This window comes from Gavialis gangeticus, unplaced genomic scaffold (assembly GCF_001723915.1).
Source record: "Gavialis gangeticus isolate Ggan-Ray unplaced genomic scaffold, GavGan_comp1, whole genome shotgun sequence".
Lineage (NCBI taxonomy): Eukaryota > Metazoa > Chordata > Crocodylia > Gavialidae > Gavialis > Gavialis gangeticus.
The window spans coordinates 42,338,798-42,356,733 of NW_017729027.1; the positions used below are offsets into that span (position 1 = coordinate 42,338,798).

Here is a 17,936-nt window from a genome sequence, read left to right on the forward strand (position 1 = left end):
GGTAAGTAAATGCACATTTGGAGTGAAACTTGTTCAGTTTGACAAATGTTAAATTTACCTAAGAACACTGTAATTTCCAAAATGAAATACACTGACGCATGAAAATCAGGATAAAATGTATCTTATACCCCATACATAGATATGTGCTTCCTTTCAGATGAAAATGGTTTGTAATTTAAAGTAAATCTTTGCCAGAGCAAAGGAATTATTTGTAAAAATCTATCTAAGAAACTGATTTCAAAGCAATTTAGATATGGTCCATGATGCTGCATTAGATGAAATACAAAATGTAGCTTCTAATTCAATTGGGGATTACTTTTTAAAAAGTAAAATGACCTTTTTCGGTCCCTCACATGGCTACTTTAATAGCTATTTGAGGGATGTTTCTTTTTTTCTTTCCCCTCACCCCAACAGTGTGTTTATAATTAATAACCTGTAAATTGTATGAAAGTAGTAGTCAAAAAGACTTAATTTTGACCATCACAAAGTAGGCTAAAAAAGCCCTAAGAAACTGGTCTCCCACCCTTCTCAGAGCAACTGCAGACATTTTATACCTTCCTGGAGTTATCTATTTAAAATATTTCTTAAGGAAAGTGTGTGCCTCATAGAATAAATGAATTAGAATGGGGTGATTGTCATAAATAATAATGAATATAAAGAGGTAACATGTATCTTTATGAGAAATGAATGGCAATTGAGAATCCTTGCTGTGAAAAAAATGACACTCCATAGCGAGAATACAATGCTGGTATTCAAATAAGAAAATGAACTTATTAAAAATATTATTATATTCACGATGCCCTTTTCTAGGAAATTGTCATTTTTTTTCCTCTTTCAGCTTACCTTTATATTATGGTTTCATGTAACCTGACACATGGCTTATATATCATAATAAACTGGTTGGTAGGTTAAGCAATTTGCCATTAAATACCCTGTTGTTATTATTCAAAGTTCTGTTAAGTGTCCACAAAAAACAAAATTAGGATCAAATTGACAGCTGATACATATTTACATAGCATCATGCTCTTGACGCTTTTTAGGATAACATGATGATGTCTATTTTCTTTTATATTGTTTACATAGGGGATGGTAGCATTATTCTTATACGAGCAGTTGAAAATGCCATATATTACATGGTACAGCTTAGATTTCAGTCAGACTCTTTTGACAAACATACAGAAAATTCCTGAAGAACTTGTAATGTAAAACACACGATAAACAAGTAATGACTAAGAAAGAGATGGTAACAACAATAATCGAATGTATGCATTACCCACCCCTATTTGGTAAAATGTTACATAAATAGTGCTGCTGACTTATCGGGGGGGGGGAGGTTACTGAGTCCATCACTACAGTAAAGAAAACATTTTTGTATGACTGACTTAGCAAAGATTAAAAAGAAAACCAGTTTGAAAAATCGTTATGGTCTTATCATATGTTCACTTGATACATTCGCAAATCACTGGAACGTTATGTTAAGTTAGTACAGTTTAAGAGGATGCTGTTTTGTCAAACCAGCTTTATTTTAATTTCTCAGAACATAGGAAACATTACTAGCATGTTGGAATGAATCTTCCAGTGAAATTATTTTAAATGACAACTCTTAACCTCAGCACCCAATACTGTTGACCCTAATGAAAACAAAAATATGTTCCCCTGTATTCCAGCGCCCACTGTAAGTGGCATTTACTTTTAGGAGCTTTTACTGAGAAGTTTCAACTATCTTTTCTCTAGAGTATCTATTTCACATGACAGCTTTCTAAAATGGTATTGTTTCAATGAAAGCACAGTTGTAAGCCTTGGGAAATACAAAAACTGTTATTAAAAAAGGGATGGGTGATGTTGGGAAAAACTAGAAACAAATAACCAGAAAGGATTTTTTTTCTTTTATTTATCAGCTTATGTTGTCTGTTTAGAATCAGATATTTCCAACCTTAATTTAAAAGCAGACTTAAGCATAAGTCAAGTGCAATGTATTATATATTGTATATAATAACCAAACATACAATGGATTTTAAAGGCTGTCAATTATTTGCTGAAATGAAATTATTTGCAGGTCTGGAGCTGCTTCACAGTGGGACTGCCTTTCTTGGCAGCCCAGCCGCAGCACCTTCTTTGCTGCTGCCACTGGCCCAGGCTACAAGTGGGAACCAATGCACACAACCCTGACTCCACATGCCCCATGCCAGCTCCAGGCTCCCCCATCCAGGCTGAGCAGCAGTGGCAGGGGAGAAAAGGCTGCTAAGCATGGGTAGAAAAGCCCTTCTCCGTCCCGCTGCCAGTGCTTCCAGGTGCAGCCACCTGGAGCCAGCACCGGGCTGCCCGGTGTCTCTGCCACATCACTGCCTCTGGGCTGACCCATGGGGCAGTGGTGTCAGCAGAGCAGACACAGGGAATCCTGGTGCCAGCTCTGGATGGTTGCAGCAGATGCTGGCAGCAGGAGGGGGAGGGGCCTCTTTTTCCCTGCACTGAGCAGCCGCTTCTTCCCCATCACTGCTGCTCAGCCCAGATGAGGGAGCCTGGACCCAGTGCAAAGGAAAAGTGGCCCCTCCCTCTCCCACTGCTGGTGTCTGCTGCAGCCACCCAGAGCTGGCCTGTGTCTGCTCTGACCACTTCCATGCAGTGCAGCCCAGCGGTGGTGGTGACATGGCAGAGATACAGGGCAGCCCATACCGCTCTGGGTGGCTGCACCTGGAAGCACCTGCAGTGGGAAGAGGAGGGGCTTTTCCCTCCATGCTGAGCAACTGTTTCGTCCCTGCCACCATTGCTTTTCTCAGAATGGGGATCCTGGAGCCACAGGCATGCTGTTTCCAAGCTGCAAAGGAGCTTCTGGGTCCGAGCTGCCAAGAAAGGAAGTTCCGTTGTGGAGCAGCCCAGGGATCGGCACCTCAGCCTGGTGGACTGAGGGACCTGCTGGGGGCCAGACAAAGCCCCTCCACAGGCCAGATCTGCCCAGTCCGTAGCGTGTGGCCATGCCCCCGCCCGGCTGCTGGAGTGGTGAGGGGGGAGCAACTGTGGCAGGGCAGGAGCCCCTTCCTAGTGTGGGGAAGGGGGCTCCCTGCAGTGTGAGGAAAGTGACCCCCCTCAGTGCTGCTGTACACAGCCCGCCGCAGCTCTGCCCACCCTGCAGCGGGGCCCCCCACTAGGAAGGGGCTCATGTTGCCAGACATTATGGCAGGCTGCTGTCTGCCCCCTCCTACCGCAGTAGCCTGGCAGGGGCACAGCCAGCCCATAGGGCCCCTGGGTGCAGGGCAGGGACTGGGTTATTCTCCTTCCCTCTGTCCTCCCATGGAGGGGACAGCAGGGACATACTCTGCTGCAGGGAGCAAGCATGGTGGCAACTGGGGGAGGGTGGACCTGGCTGCCAGTAGGGGTGGAAGGAACACTAACCCCCCTCTCTTCCCCCTTTGCCTCAGGAGCCATGGTGGACTCTGCTGCAGCAGGAGTGGGGAGCAACTGGCAGACTCAGCTTGGGTCCCTGCCGGTGGACCAGAGAGTGGGGAATTAAAGCCCTCCCTGGCTAGTTCAGCCTGGGCTGGCCATACCCTCTCAGCACAGCTTCCCTGAAGCTGAGGGCATGCTCTAGCACTCCCGGCTCCTAGCCTGAGTAAATTCAAGCATGTTACAAAAGCATGTTAGACTAACCTGCAAAGATTGAATCGATTCAGACTCCAGCTTTTTGAATGTCTGTCCCTAGCCTTCATGACCAGGTGAAATTAGTATCTGTGTAGAATGTTGTGCTGTGCCTAACATACCTTATTTGACTGTCCTGGTGAATAACTAATATTGCCCTATGCCTTCAGTTATCAAAGTTGTTGTAGTTGTTACCAAGTTAATAATGTAAGCAGGCGGGTCAAAGAAGGGCTCTTATTATCCTTCTGTTTTTACTGTAGAAGATATCTTGCAGTGTTTTCCAAAAACTGTAAGGAGCAACTAGGTGAGAAAAGTCACAGGACATTTTAATCTAAAGTAAAAATGTTTATTCAGAAAAAAGTGACTCAATGAAAAGTTAGCTCAGTAATCATATTCATTTTGGCTCCTTCATAAACTCTTTCTTTTAATGTGATATTTTTATAGTTTAACTATATTTTTTAGAAATTGTTACCCAAACTGACCATTCAAAAATAATCACAGGATTTTCTCCTGTCCCCCAAGACCTAGTTAAAGTAATTTATAACCAGGTTTAAATCCTTTATATCAGAGCTTAATCTCAAGGATTGTACCATAAATAATGTATATGATAAAAAGCCTGAAAATGAGAGACTAGCAGAACTTTGAACACTTAATTATCATAGTATGACCGATTTTTTTTCATATCATTGGTTGCATCTACACATGTGCTTTACTGCAGAGTTAACTGATTAGCTTCACCATCTATACATGCACCAGTATTGGGGCACAGTAAATTAATTAACTCCACTGAAGGATAGTGCAGCTGGGGACAGTATTATTCTACAGCAAGGTAATAATGTGTACTGAAACACATGTATAGATTGTGACAGATGTTGGCTGGAGCATGAGGCATGCCTGCCACGTAGCCCCACACTTCAGCACTCTTGTGCTTCTGTCAGCCCCTCCACTGCTTGCTGCTACCACCCAGGACAGGGCTGCTCCAGCCTGGATCAAATTGCTGCAGTCCCAGGTGCACGTGCAGATGCTGTGCCTGGAAGCAGCTGACTCTGGAACAGACTGTACCATTTATCAGAATTTATCATGTCATCTTTATCGCATATGTAGATGCACCCACTGGGAGCATCTACGTTCAGGATGCTTGGGGTTTCTTTATTATCAGAACAAACATATGGGGTTATTAAATATATATGTAAATTATTTCCAAAATAAGTTTGCACACATGTGCGTGCACACAAATGCATACTGCAAGTTACTTGAAGGATCTGGTATTAATTAGATAGACATGTAGTGCCATGCACAAGAAAAGAGCTAGCTAGCTCTCATTGACAAATTCAGGGCAAGATCTGAATCATATTCATTTAAACAAAGAGGCTTGCAATTACATATTTTCCTGAATAAGGATTTATTTTAATTTCCTACTGCTATTCTGCTATCTGCTTTGTAAAGGTAAGGCCTCAAACCTTTATTTATTGCAGTGCAAGCAGTTCAGGTTGACTGGGAAAAGCTCAGGACAAGCCTGGGGCCTAAGCATTTCCCAGAATATAGTGGTCTATTCTTTTGCTGTGCAGGAATATGCTATCACAGTGAGATGGTATTAACAAGTCTGCAGGGTCATTTAAAATGTATGCACAATAAACCATTTGAATCAATCTTATACTCTTTTAAGCTGAGCATCATGATAATGATGGTTAAACCTCCCACCCTGGGCTGTCGGGACCATAGTTGGGATGTGCCAAGGTCGTTGGGCTAGCTCTCATGTAAATACCAGATTTTTAAAATAGGCATTTCTTTATTTGATCTGGTAAGCATGCCCAGATCAATACAACAAATTCAGACTTCTCACAAAAGACAAAACTTTACCTGTTCTGTATTTGTGCATGTGTCCATTCCAGTTCTATTTTACAGAATATGCCTCTGATTATAGTACATATCAGGGAGGTGGGAGACCTGATTTCAGATCCCCATTTCACATGATTTGGAGTGGGACTCCTGATTTACTCTCTTACTTCCAACTGCAAGTGCCCTAACCACTAGGGTATTAAGTACTGTTGCATGAGCCTCTTATAATGTCACCTTGCATATATATTTCACTCTATATAAATAATTAAATATTCTTTGGACCAGAAAGGGAGAAAAAGAAGTATAGGGAGGAGGGGAGTGAGTCACTATATTCTGTACCTCAGTGGTTTGGGCATTCTTTTGAGATGTGGGAGAATAGGTTTTAATTCCTTGGTATGAATCATAATCTTATGGTTAATTTAGGAGGCTCAACAAGGTCTTTTCTAGGTATAGGAAGCCTGAGGTCATGCATTCTAGTAGGCAATTAAGTGCCAAGGAGTTAGCTATTGCAGTGTATTTGTGGATTTACCTCTGAATTCCCAAATTTACTGATCTAACTTTGAAAAAGTTTGCCACAATATACCACATAGTATATCAAAATAGTATTTTATGTCCATATGTACATAAATATATGAGGAAAGTCTGAAAGAACTGGGGTTATTTAGTCTGGAGAAGAAAAGACTGAGGTGGGATTTGATAAGTCTTCAAATACCTGAAGGTCATTTATAGAGAAAATGGAAATGGGCTCTTTTCCTTGGCTATAGGGGACACAACTAGCAGCAATGGCCTCTGGCTACAGCAGGAGACATTTAAATTGGAGATTAGGAAGAACTGTCTGACTATGAAGGTGGTTAGGCATTGGAACAAGCTAGTTCAAGAAGCTGTGGAATCTCCATTCTTGGAAATTTTCCAAGACAGGAGTTGGACAGACAGTTGGCTGGGATGGCTTAGGGATGATCCTGCCTTGAACCAGGGGCCTGGATTAGATAAACTTGTGAGGCCCCCTCTGGCCCTACTTTCCTATAATTCTATATATACTGTCTCTTTCCTGAATTTATATATTATAGGATGATATAATTTTTGTATTGAAATTTCTGTGTGTAATTTTGGTTTATTTCCCACACATTTCCCGTACAGGTGCACATATTCAATTTCTGAACTTCTCTACTGAAGCAAATCATGATTTCCTTGAAATTCAGAATGGGCCTTACCACACCAGTTCAAAGATTGGCCAGTTTAGTGGAATAGAACTTCCACCATCTTTGCTAAGTACAACTCATGAAACACTCATCCATTTTTATAGTGATCACTCAGAAAACAGACAAGGATTTAAGCTATCATACCAAGGTAAGCAACAATTATTCTAGTACATTTGTATAAAGAATTATTTGAGGCATACAAAGTTTTGAGAAAGACAGAGGCAATCCATGTTCCCAAATATTTGTTTTCCATCGTTTAAAATAATTATCATAGTTGCCTCTCTCAGCATTTTTCATTTATAGACCTGAGAGTGCTTTTCAAATGAAGTATCGCTATTCCATTTTACAGTTGTATATACTAAGGCAGAGATTAAGTTACTTGCCAAAGTTCATACAACAGTTCAAGAATAGTAGGAAAAATAGAATGCAGACTATCCAATATTTCTATGCTTGACCTTGCTGCTTCTTTTATTCTCAAGTTTAGAATTTTTTCTTACTATTTTAATGAGTTCAGTGTAAGTTTGCTTGAGTAAAATTAATCAAAAAGTGAATAAGAATTTCACAATTTGATTCTTATTATGTAAATGGTTAGTTATGTTGCATTTTAAAATGTACGCATGTTTATCATGATAATTCTGCAATCTGAACACTTGTGAGAACTAGAAATGCAGAATGCCAAGAAATGAATTCAAAAGTAGAAAAATATAATTTGTAGAGGCATATGCAGGTATGATTCTATAAAGACAGCTGCACACCTTTAAATTTATATACTGAGTAGTCTTACCAAATATGGTACATGTAATTAAAAACATGTATATCTTTGCAGGATTAGGTCTGTGCTTTTTCATAATCTTTGAGTTAATGAAATATAACATGTGAACTACTAGTATTTTTTCTATGGGCTTTTTATTTGTTTCTTTATGCCTATCATTTTCTTGATAATGTTGAGCATGAATGGCCTAACTAATTGGTACGCATTTCTATAATATGAAGATATCTGTAACCTGATAAAGTAAGTACTTGGGCAGGGCCAGGAACAGAACATAGATTAGTTGAAAATATTCAGGTTTGAGTATGGAATTAACATCTCCAGCTACTATTTTATTGTGGCAGTTAAGGTTTGGTTGTAGTTGGACAGATGTCTTTTCTTATGTTTTTCTAGGTAGGTATAAAAACAGTAAATTCAAATATTCAACTCCATAAATACAGTATACAGCAATACAGGCTGTATTTCCTTATAGCTCTCTGCCATGTCTCCTGATTAGCACAAGGTAAGGCCCATTCCGAAAGTGTTTCTTTCCCCTCCATGTATCATACTTACCTTTAACTGGCTTCAGTCTAAATAGACTTAATAAGCTGATTACTTGCAGGAAAATTATACTTAACCCTCTGTGATAGGCTTTCTGTAAAGCTTTTTTTCTAGGGTTACATCCAGGGCAGTGCTTATAAGATTTCAGGATTTCCTTTTCTTTCAGGAAAAGAATGGAATTCACTGATTTATTGTATATGATTGCTCTGGATATCCATGGGGGGGAAAGGGCAAGTGTGTTCAGTTTGGTTTGGTGCTTTGTGCAATAATGTTTATGCTTGTCTTTTCATAAGTTTTGTGTGTCTGATTGAGACTATTGTAATTGGTACTCTGTGATTTTGGCTTGACTGTGTTGCCATTTGAACAAATCTTCATTTCTCCTTTTTGTTTTTCCTAATAATAATCTAGAAAAAAAAATGTTCTTGCTTCTGTCACACTACAGTTGAAGCCACTGGGCTGAAGAAAGCTCCCCCTGCCCCAAGCAGTGCTGTGTGGTGTGACAGAAGCAGGAGCCACAGCTGGAGGTGAGGGGAGAAAAGCAGCCCTGCTGGGCTCCATGGTTTCTGCCCAGCACGTGGAGCTCTGGCTGCAGCCTCCAGATGCCATCCACCGAGATGCCTTCTGCCTTCCAAGGCACCCAGGAGCTGGAGCCAGAGCTCCACATGTTGGGCAGAAGCTGAGGGGCTGAAGCTTCCAGCCCCTGTCCCCACCCAGAATGGTGTCATGTGGCCACGGCAGCTGGAGGTGAGGGGAGCAGAACAGCCCCCCGTGGTCCTGGCTAGCCCACAGCTGGTTGGGCATCTGTGGCCCCAGGTGCTGCAGAGGATAGGGGACATGGTGGCACCTACTAGGATTGGGGCTTGCTAGGACCTCCAGGTTGACCTGGGAAGCCTGCTCACCAGCAAGTCCCCACCTGTGCTGCTAGCTGGGCTGTAACATAGCTGGCAGTGGGCAGGGAAGGGTCTGCTTGTGCTGCAGGGCCCTTTCCAGCCAGCTGGGGCTCAATGAAAGCCCCACCTGGCTTGGACATGGGGATCCAGGAGCAGTCTGACTGTGCAGCCCCCATGGTCCCAGCCTGAGCTGCCTCTCTGCCTCCACTCTCAGCAGCACTGGCAGGCTGACTGGGCTCAGCCCTGCATCCCCAGCTGCAGCCACATCCCCAGCCCTGGGCAGATAGCAGAACCATAGCAGCCAGCTCTGTCCAGGCCCCCTGTCACCCAAGCAAGAGCAGGGGAGAAAGCTGGGCAGACCCTAACTGGGGTTCCATGCCCACTCAGAGACAGGTGAGTTTAATTTCCCTTCTTGTTCCCTTTTGCCTGAGGTACTGCTGCAGCCAGTGTCTGGCCTCGGGGACAAGACTGGCAAGGGCTGCTTCACCTCTACCTCTCTAGGCACATCCCACCTATGATCTCTACAGCCCAGGGTAGGGGCTTAAACCCCTTAACAATTATACTTAGCCTCTGCTGGGTCCTGGCTACACACCGCAGGTCCTCCCAGGCTTGTGGCAGCTGCAAAGGGAAGGGAGGGCTGTTCTAGCACTGCCCAGCTTCTAGCCTGAGCCACTATAGGCATGTGCCTGCATTTCCAGAATTAAACATGAATGTCTGTGCACTTGCAAATCAGTTCAATCTTTTCAGGTTAAACTAACCTGTAAAGATTGATTCAGTTCAGGCTCCAGCTTTTTGAATGTCTATCCCTATTCCATATGCCAGCAAAAGAACACGCAGGGTCAGAACTGAGTTCCTCTGACAGAATTGCAGATATGGTGTTTCAGGAGTGGAGTAACAGTGGTTGCGTCATGTTGGGAGTCACGTTGATTTAATATGATTGAGTCTAGTGATCTGTCTTATGACTCCCTCCACTATGCCAGTGTCAGGCAAGTTCTTTTAAACTGTTTTGGTATATCTTAAGAGTTTCCATATAGTGCTGTAGCCTGTGATCTATGTTATACGTCGTAGTGTGATACAGTTATGTCCCTTGATCAACAGAAAATGTAACTGTCTTTCTCAGAATACAAAATGTGTCACAGCTTTCCACAATACCCTGTGTTTTGGTTTAGACCCTATCTTGATATCATAGGTCCCCTTTCTATTGTGTCTCTTTCTTTTTTTCCCCCACAATTATGCTGATGACATAAAGCAGCATTGTGACTGACACAAAATTTGTGAATGTCCTCCTCCTTTGACTTATCTTAATGACTTGGGAATTATACTCCTGAAAGATTAAGTAATATGTCAGAAAACATTTACAACTGCCTGGGGATAGATTCCATAAAAGGATTTTTTGAAAGGGGTTAATTTTTTATATTTGTACTTTGTGGGCATGTCTACACATGCAACTAGGGTGGAGCATAAAATCTAGTGCATGTTGCGCCATAGTTTATTGCTCCCAGGAATGCCTTTTGAACATGCACCCAGGACTGCAGCACATTGAGCTGGTTCAGAGCAGCTCTGGCTAGAAGGGGGCCCAAGAGGTCAGGTTGCCAGCTTGGGGCTGCTCTGACCCAAATTAGTATGCTGCGGAGGGGCTGGCTGAGGCATGAGGGTGCTCTAATGTGAAGCTAGCCAGCAGGCAGCCCCTACACTGAAGTATCCTTGTGCCCCAGCCAGCCACATCATTATCCACATGTGCAGTGTTGTTGAGTAAAAAACTCTGCAGCGGGATAATCCTTGTATTTACAGGTAGTACCCTTTCACCAAGTGTATTAGTTTCCTGAAGCCTAATAGGACCACACATGTAGATGCAGAGACTTTACTGCAGAGCTAATTAGACACCTCCACAGTAAATGTCTTATGTAGACATCTGGCCGTGTCTACATGAGACCCTGGCTGCACAGTAGCCCATGACTACTGCACAGTAGTGTTGCATGGCAGTAAGTGTGATGTGACACTATTGCACAGTAGTCACAAACTACTGTGCAGTCAGCATCATGAAAAAGCTATCCCTCAGTGTGACAGTGCAGTAAGTCTACTGCACAGTCATTTAGTAGTTGTTTATATGAGTACTTAATGACTGCACAGTGACGACTGTGCAGTCAGCGTCTCACGTAGATGTGAGATAAAGTTCTCAGAGAAATGGAAGTTTCTTAAAGTGTGAAATCTTGCATATATGAACTCAGGACTTTCTGAAGTAACACTGCAAATGAATACATGAAGGACACATTGAGAATTGTGAATCATTCAAAAGCATCAGTAAAGTGGTAATTTAGTCAGAATCTGTTTACTCTAGCATTCGATTTGTAAGTGGTCAAATGAGACAGAAAATTAAGGATCAAGACGAAGTTTAGTTTCATTAACTGGAATTTAGATATTTTCATTTGATTTCTCAAAATATGTATATGACATAGAATGCTTTTCTTTTTCTGCCCCCAAATTACAGCTATTTCTAAATATGAATTTATATACTTCCCCTGATTCCCACCTCCAAACTATTCCCCACAAAAGAGAGAGAAAAAAGCTAAGGTCACTTCATTAAGAAAGGCAATCTATTCGGGTTTGCATCCATTCAGCCATCCTTACTGTTATAAATAGTATCTGAAATACTGAGTGACTAACTCCTGAATGTTATATTTGAGAAACACAGTATATTACCCTGTCAAAATTATCTGGTCAATTGCTTATTCAATTGGGAAAACAAGACCATCTGCTCAGTTAAGAACTGACAGAACAAAAATTAAATTGTTTCCTAAAGTATTTGAGCTGTATTTATTTATTTACAGTAAAACGAGCCATGAATAACTATATTTACACTTGCACATGCGCTGTGGAAATAATTTTTAATACAGATTAATTCTTTCTGATGTGTGAAAGCTGGTACTTCCAGCAGCTTTGATTTTTCCTCATGACAAGGGAGATAATTTGGGATTCTCATCGTAGATTTTGCCTATTGATTCCTCAGTATCAGTAATAAACACAAAGTAGCAGCCTGTCACAAGCAACATTGGATCTTCTATTTGAAGCAATGCCTAATGAGGCCACGATGTGGCACAGGGCCTGTTGGCATCATAATGTGCTGGAGACTCCCTCCCTCCCTTCCTAGTGGTCACATCCCAGGAAGAAAATCGATATGGTAGGGTGAACATCTGTGGCTGTGGCAGCTGGCAGGGTTGGCTCAGAATTTCTTCTGCTGGAGAAGTTCTCACAGCAGGTGTGGGAAACTCACTGACCATCTCTCTGACTGGGGTGGCACCCACCAAAACCCATGAGTTCCAGTGACCAATACATACCCTCTTCCTGTTTTCCAAGGAGGAGACTTCCTCCAGATCACCTAGTTTCTGCATCTCCCTGACCACCTGGTGGCACATACCTTCAGCATACCACATGACATCTCTGGATTCAGTTAGCATATAGGCTGGAACTATACTCAGTTGTCCATTCGCTCTATCAGACTTTGGTACAGAAACAACCCTCTGACTGTCCCAACAGCACAGGCATGCTTCTCCAGTCTATCTGATCATTCCAAAATTTAAAACTTTCAACCTGCCACCAGCTTGTGAATCATTTCAGTTCACTTCCTCCAAAAGCAGACTTTATCCAATGTCGTGTCTAAGCACTCCCAACTTTCTTCTGACTAATCTCACACCTTCTGCTTGATGAATAGGCTAAGTGGATGTACAACCTATATTTCCATAGCTATACCTTCCAAATATATTTGTCTTACTAAAGACTCCAAGGCTGTCTGTCAGCAGTTGACATTTTAAATGTCTCAAGTGTCTTTCCCCAATATATCTCAATTTTGCCTTTTCACCTGTAGATAACTACTAACAGGACTGCCAGTGGCCAAGGTGTCCTGTCCAAGTTATTCTTTGTCCATCAGTTTATGGCACAGTTTATCCCTTGTTTTTTCCCGCAAAAGTCTTCTGACTTTTGATAGGTCTGGGCCCAGTACTACTGCTTCCTTTCTTCTGTTTGGTACCAATTTATTTGTACATACTTGGCATTGTACAGGACAAGTTGCCACGTGATAGAGAGCTACTAAAGGAGCCATCTTTATCATCTTACTCACAAGAAACCACCAAGAACCAGAGAACATGAACAAAAGAACTATAGCTTGCATACTGGACCCAATTGCAATTACATTACAGATGAAACTAAAATTCATAGGCTCATTACTTTTCCTTGCATGAACTCTCCTTTCAAGGGGCTTCAAGCTCATCAACAATTGCCAAAAAAGTCTTGTTCAGTCCTGGCCTAGAATTCACTTAGTTGGGTATCTATGATTATGAGGTTTGTTCAGAGTTTTGTAGGAGTGAGACAGGTTCCACACAAATAAAAGTTCAGGGAGTGCTGGTGACAGCCTCTATCAGACTGCTGTTTACCATTTGCAAAGGATCATGTTACCAGGTTTATAATGTATCAAAGTCTGGGTGAATATTCAAAAGGCCTGCAAAGGAAGTTTGCTAACCACAGGGTTTCTCCCTAATTATTTTCAAGGTGAGATCCTTGAAAAGCACTTATTTTCAAACAGCATGGAGGTGCTCAGGCTTCTCAAAGTAAAAAAAAAAAGACAAAATGGTTTCTAAGTGTTCTATTTATTAGCTTGTATAATATTTGAAAAATAATACACCTAATTCTAATAATACACCCTGACACCTAGATCTAATGGAATGATGGAAACTTTTTAAAATATCCTCCTTTAAAACCACATTATGTTTTGGAGTGAGTTGTCATACCAATTTTTTCATGTTTGTTTCACTGATATGTCCTATGTGAACTTGTTGGAAAGCCTGTGTTATGCTTTATTCATTTATGACACTTTTATCATTGCATAGAGTATGTTATGCTGTTTGTATATATCTTTATGATTTTAGATGTTGTTTAGTCAAGGGAACTGATGGATCCATATGTACAGAAAAGTGAGTAGGCAAAGCTGCTAAGTATCTTTTGCCATTGTGTTGGTAGGGCAAGAACAATTGGCACTCCCAACCCAGACAGAAGGGGGCACTGGTGGGATAGGCACAGCAGTTATTTTCTGCTTGTAATGGGAAAACCAACTGCACAATAGGAAAGACACTTGAGTGAATGGCCTATCAGCTAGTAGAATGCCAAATGATCCAGGGAAGATCTGGCACTCATGAGAAATTGGGACAATGCTGATATGGGGTTAGGGGGTTAACTTGGAGGTGTTTTAAGGGCTGTATATAAGATGGTCAGGGTCTTTGGATTTTCTCAAATTTTAGAGTTGTCCAGGCCTCAGCTAGCAGAATCATCAGGAAAGCTGATCTCTGAAAACACTTTTTCAAGGGGCTAGTGGTAGCTACATGAGAGGGTAAGAAATTTTACTTGTTTTTTGGCTCAGTCTTCAAACTTACAGCCAGTTTTTCTTGCATGATTCTTTTTAGAGCTGTGTGAAGCTTTGGTCCCTGATTCAATTAGGTGGAGATTTGGCCTGATTCAGTGGCCGAATCTCGGAATCGAATCAGGAGACACTTTAATTTCTCCAAATCAAATCGGAACTCTCCAGATCAGTTTGGAGACATTCAGAAAGATTTAGTGATTTGAACAGACACAGCTTTACATGTTTTTTATATATAACTCTAGGTAGCAGGTGGCTCGTGAATGTTGAGATGCTGGGTAGGATGGAGCATCCCACAGCAGTACAGGGGTTTGCCCAGCTTGCTCAGCAGCAGACTCGGAAGTGGACCAGAAGCACCTCCAGGTCCACTGGGAAGTGCACTGGGGGGCTCCCCTGTGCCCCCCTGGCTCAGCAACTGATACCTCCTGCATCTGGGGGGGGGCACCCAGGGTCCCTCGGTGGCCAATTGCTGAGCTGGAAGGGTGCAGGGAGGCCGACCAGTGCGCTCCCCAGTGAACCTGGACATGGACAGGAAGTACTTCCAAGAATTCAGGAGGGCCTCCCCATGTTCCTGTGGGACACTCCACCTGCCCCTGCATCACAGCATTCACAAGCCACGCCTGGTACCTTCAGATACGTGAAAACCACATTTAAAGCTGTATTTATGGCTGAATTGCTGATTCTCTGAAACAGCATCCAATCTTCAGATTCAGATTTGGCAGAATCAACATGGGGACAGTGATCTGAATCAACAGATCAAATCACTGTCTCTGATTTGGGCTGAATCCAAATCTGAACTGAATACTACCCACTTCGCACACCTCTAATTGTTTTCTTCTATACAATAAATTCTTTTGTCATTTGTGTTCTTACTGATTGCCTGTAGTAAAGCCTGGTTTCTGAGCAAAGAATATTCTAGGCTAGGCCATTTTACAGAAAAGGGGACCTAACATTTCTTTCACAATCCAGAGAAAAACAACCTGGAGTGAACAGGGTAGTCAGCTATGATGTCTGGTACCTGCTGAATGTGTGAGCTATAGGGCAGTGGAGCTGAAGTTTGCAGGGATAAGGACTTACCCCAGGGCAAATCTTGGTCTGTTTCTTAGGACAAGCAGAAGGGTAGTAGGGGAAAGTCAGAGCTCTGCAGAGAGGTTTGTGATAGATGTGAAAATTAAAGCTTGGAAAAACAACCAAAGCCAAGTCTTTAATGGAAACTGTTAGGAAAATTTATATAGTTTATATATTCAACTCTTTGCTTAAGCAGCATAATTTAATTTTATATCACATTATATGAAAGAGGAACAGTAAATTAAGTGGCAAAGGTGCACCATGACATGTCAGCCTTTTCAAAATGCAGTTTGAAGATAATTTGGTGAGCTTACAGTTGTGTTTACATGAGATGTGAATAACAGTACAATAACAAAGACTTTTAGGAAATATTACTTTTGATGTGTTTTAGGTCTATGATAAAATAGAAATACGATTTTTAAAACTAATGTAAAAATGAAATAATCAAATAACAAAGCAACATGGATACTCCTTGAAAGAAATAATCATGCATATCAGTAGGCATATGCACACTTAATTCAAACATTCATATACCACTTTCCTTAGGCAACAAGTGTGTCCAGAGATAGGACCTCATCATATGCTATAGCAAATAAACTAACTAGGACTTGTAAAATAGAGCAGTAATATTTTATTTGGTTTTTTAAGAAAGCATAAAATAATAACATTCTAAAGTATCATCTCAGAACTAGAAATCATATTGTGTGAAGAAAACTATTTTAGACCTATCTCTTGAGTTGTAAGCTGCTTGGTACAGCAACTTTCTTGATTTACTATCTTCTATTGTATCTAAAACAGCATCAGTGCTTAACAAAATAATATAGCAGCAGTATTTCTCCTTCTCAAGTCTATTCTGCTAAAATCTTAATTTATTAAGCTTGGCTCTGTAAGGTATCAGTGGATGTAGACCAGCTTCAAAATGCTGGAAACTAGTTTAGGATAGACCAGGTACATGTAGTATCAGATTTAATCAGTTTAGGTTAGACTGAATTATAGTTCTTCAGTACCAAATCGCCTCCAGACTCAACTTAGTCACTGTCCTCCGGCATCCCAGGATGCTATGCAGCTTCTTGCTAACCCCTCCTTGCAGGGAGGTGGGCTAGAACTTGGCTCATGCTCCCTGCTCTAGCCCAGTGCCTCGCTGGTTCCACCCAGACTGCACAGCCCCTCTCAGCTGTCTGGCCAGCAGAAGAGGCAAGATTGGGGAAAAAGAACACAGTGGATTTCCCCTCTGCGGAGTTGGGGTGCAGCCAGCAGAGAATCAGGAGAGGGGGAGAAGAGCAAGGCTTCCCACTCTAAGGAGCTGGGGTCCGGCTGGCAGAATGGGCAAGACAGTGGAGAAAAGAACATGGTAGCTTCCCCCTCTCTGCCCAGGCAGCATCCACCAAACTGAAGCCCCCATGTTCATTCCTGCCTGCTCTGCTGGGCAGACCCTGGCTCAGCAGAGGGGGAAGCCACATTGTTTCCCTCTCCAACCCCCCCACAACTACTTCCTGCTGTGCTGGTCAGAACCCATTTGGGGGGAAGCCTTGCTGGGGTGGGGGGAAACACTCCAAGGCTTGGGTCTCCACCGACCCAAGCCAATAAGAGATTGCCAGGTAGCCGATAAGAGATGGCTCCTGATTACCTGGGATCCCCAGTGGCTGCTGGCTGACTCAGAGGCATGTTTGAGTAACCCACATCTTCTAACCTCAGCAGTGCAAGCCTTAGCCTGAAGGCTGAATATGAATTACAGTTGTTATCAGTCCAATCTATTCAGCTTATAGAAACCTACAAAGCTTGGATAGATTCCACCTTGCACTTTCTGACTGCCTGAACTTAGCCTATAAGTGCAAGGTTCTGCACTTAGATTGGAACAGTTGCATGCATAAATGCAAACTGGGGAGCAACTAGCTAGGCTTCAGTGCTACAGAAAAGGATGTGGTGGTTATAGTGAACTGCAAGCTGAGTATAAGTCAACAGTGTGTTCTTGTTGCAAAGAAACCAATAGCACATTTTGCTGTATTAACAGGAATATTACCTGCAAATGAAGTTAATTAATTCTTCTACTCCGTGCCTGAAGGGGACAGGAGAAGAAATAATGGTCTCAATTTACAAATAAGGGAAATTAAGAATACTTTTCTAAGGGCCTTGTCACAAGTTCATTTGCAACAGTTGCAAGTTATTGGAATGTTGTGATGCATTAAAGTTAATATATGTTAGGATGGTACCCTCTCTTGAAAGGGAATATCTTTGCAATGCCATGAGAAAGCTTAAAACATGCCAAACTACTTGAACATGCATCTGCTTGCATTTTAACTGAACTTTGTAAGAGTTAAATTGAACATGTGATGCCTACCTAACTATAGGCACTGACAGATGTGCACCTACCCAGTTTAACTCATGGCACTTCACAGAAAGCACCATGAGTTAGACCAACCTTCCTGACCCGGCAGGTGTTTGCAGTTGGGTTAGGAGGGTGGGGCCAAGGCTACATGTTTGCAGCCTCTCTTCCCTCATCTCTCCTCCCCTCTGCCAGCTTCATTGCTGGATTGGTCCTGGGGGGTGGGGGATGGGGGGGGCTCCAATTCACTTTGCCCCCCAAGGCTGTCTGT

General features: G+C 42.3%; 1 protein-coding gene across 1 annotated transcript in view; it reads left to right on the forward strand.

The window, feature by feature from the left end:
• CSMD1 (CUB and Sushi multiple domains 1) overlaps positions 1–17,936 on the forward strand; it is a 2,474,714-nt gene that overhangs the window by 2,142,251 nt on the left and 314,527 nt on the right. Inside the window, exons 43-44 of the mRNA XM_019520340.1 lie at positions 3,894–3,937; positions 6,610–6,819. Of these exons, the coding sequence (XP_019375885.1) occupies positions 3,894–3,937; positions 6,610–6,819 (254 nt within the window). The remainder of the gene's footprint in view (positions 1–3,893; positions 3,938–6,609; positions 6,820–17,936) is intronic.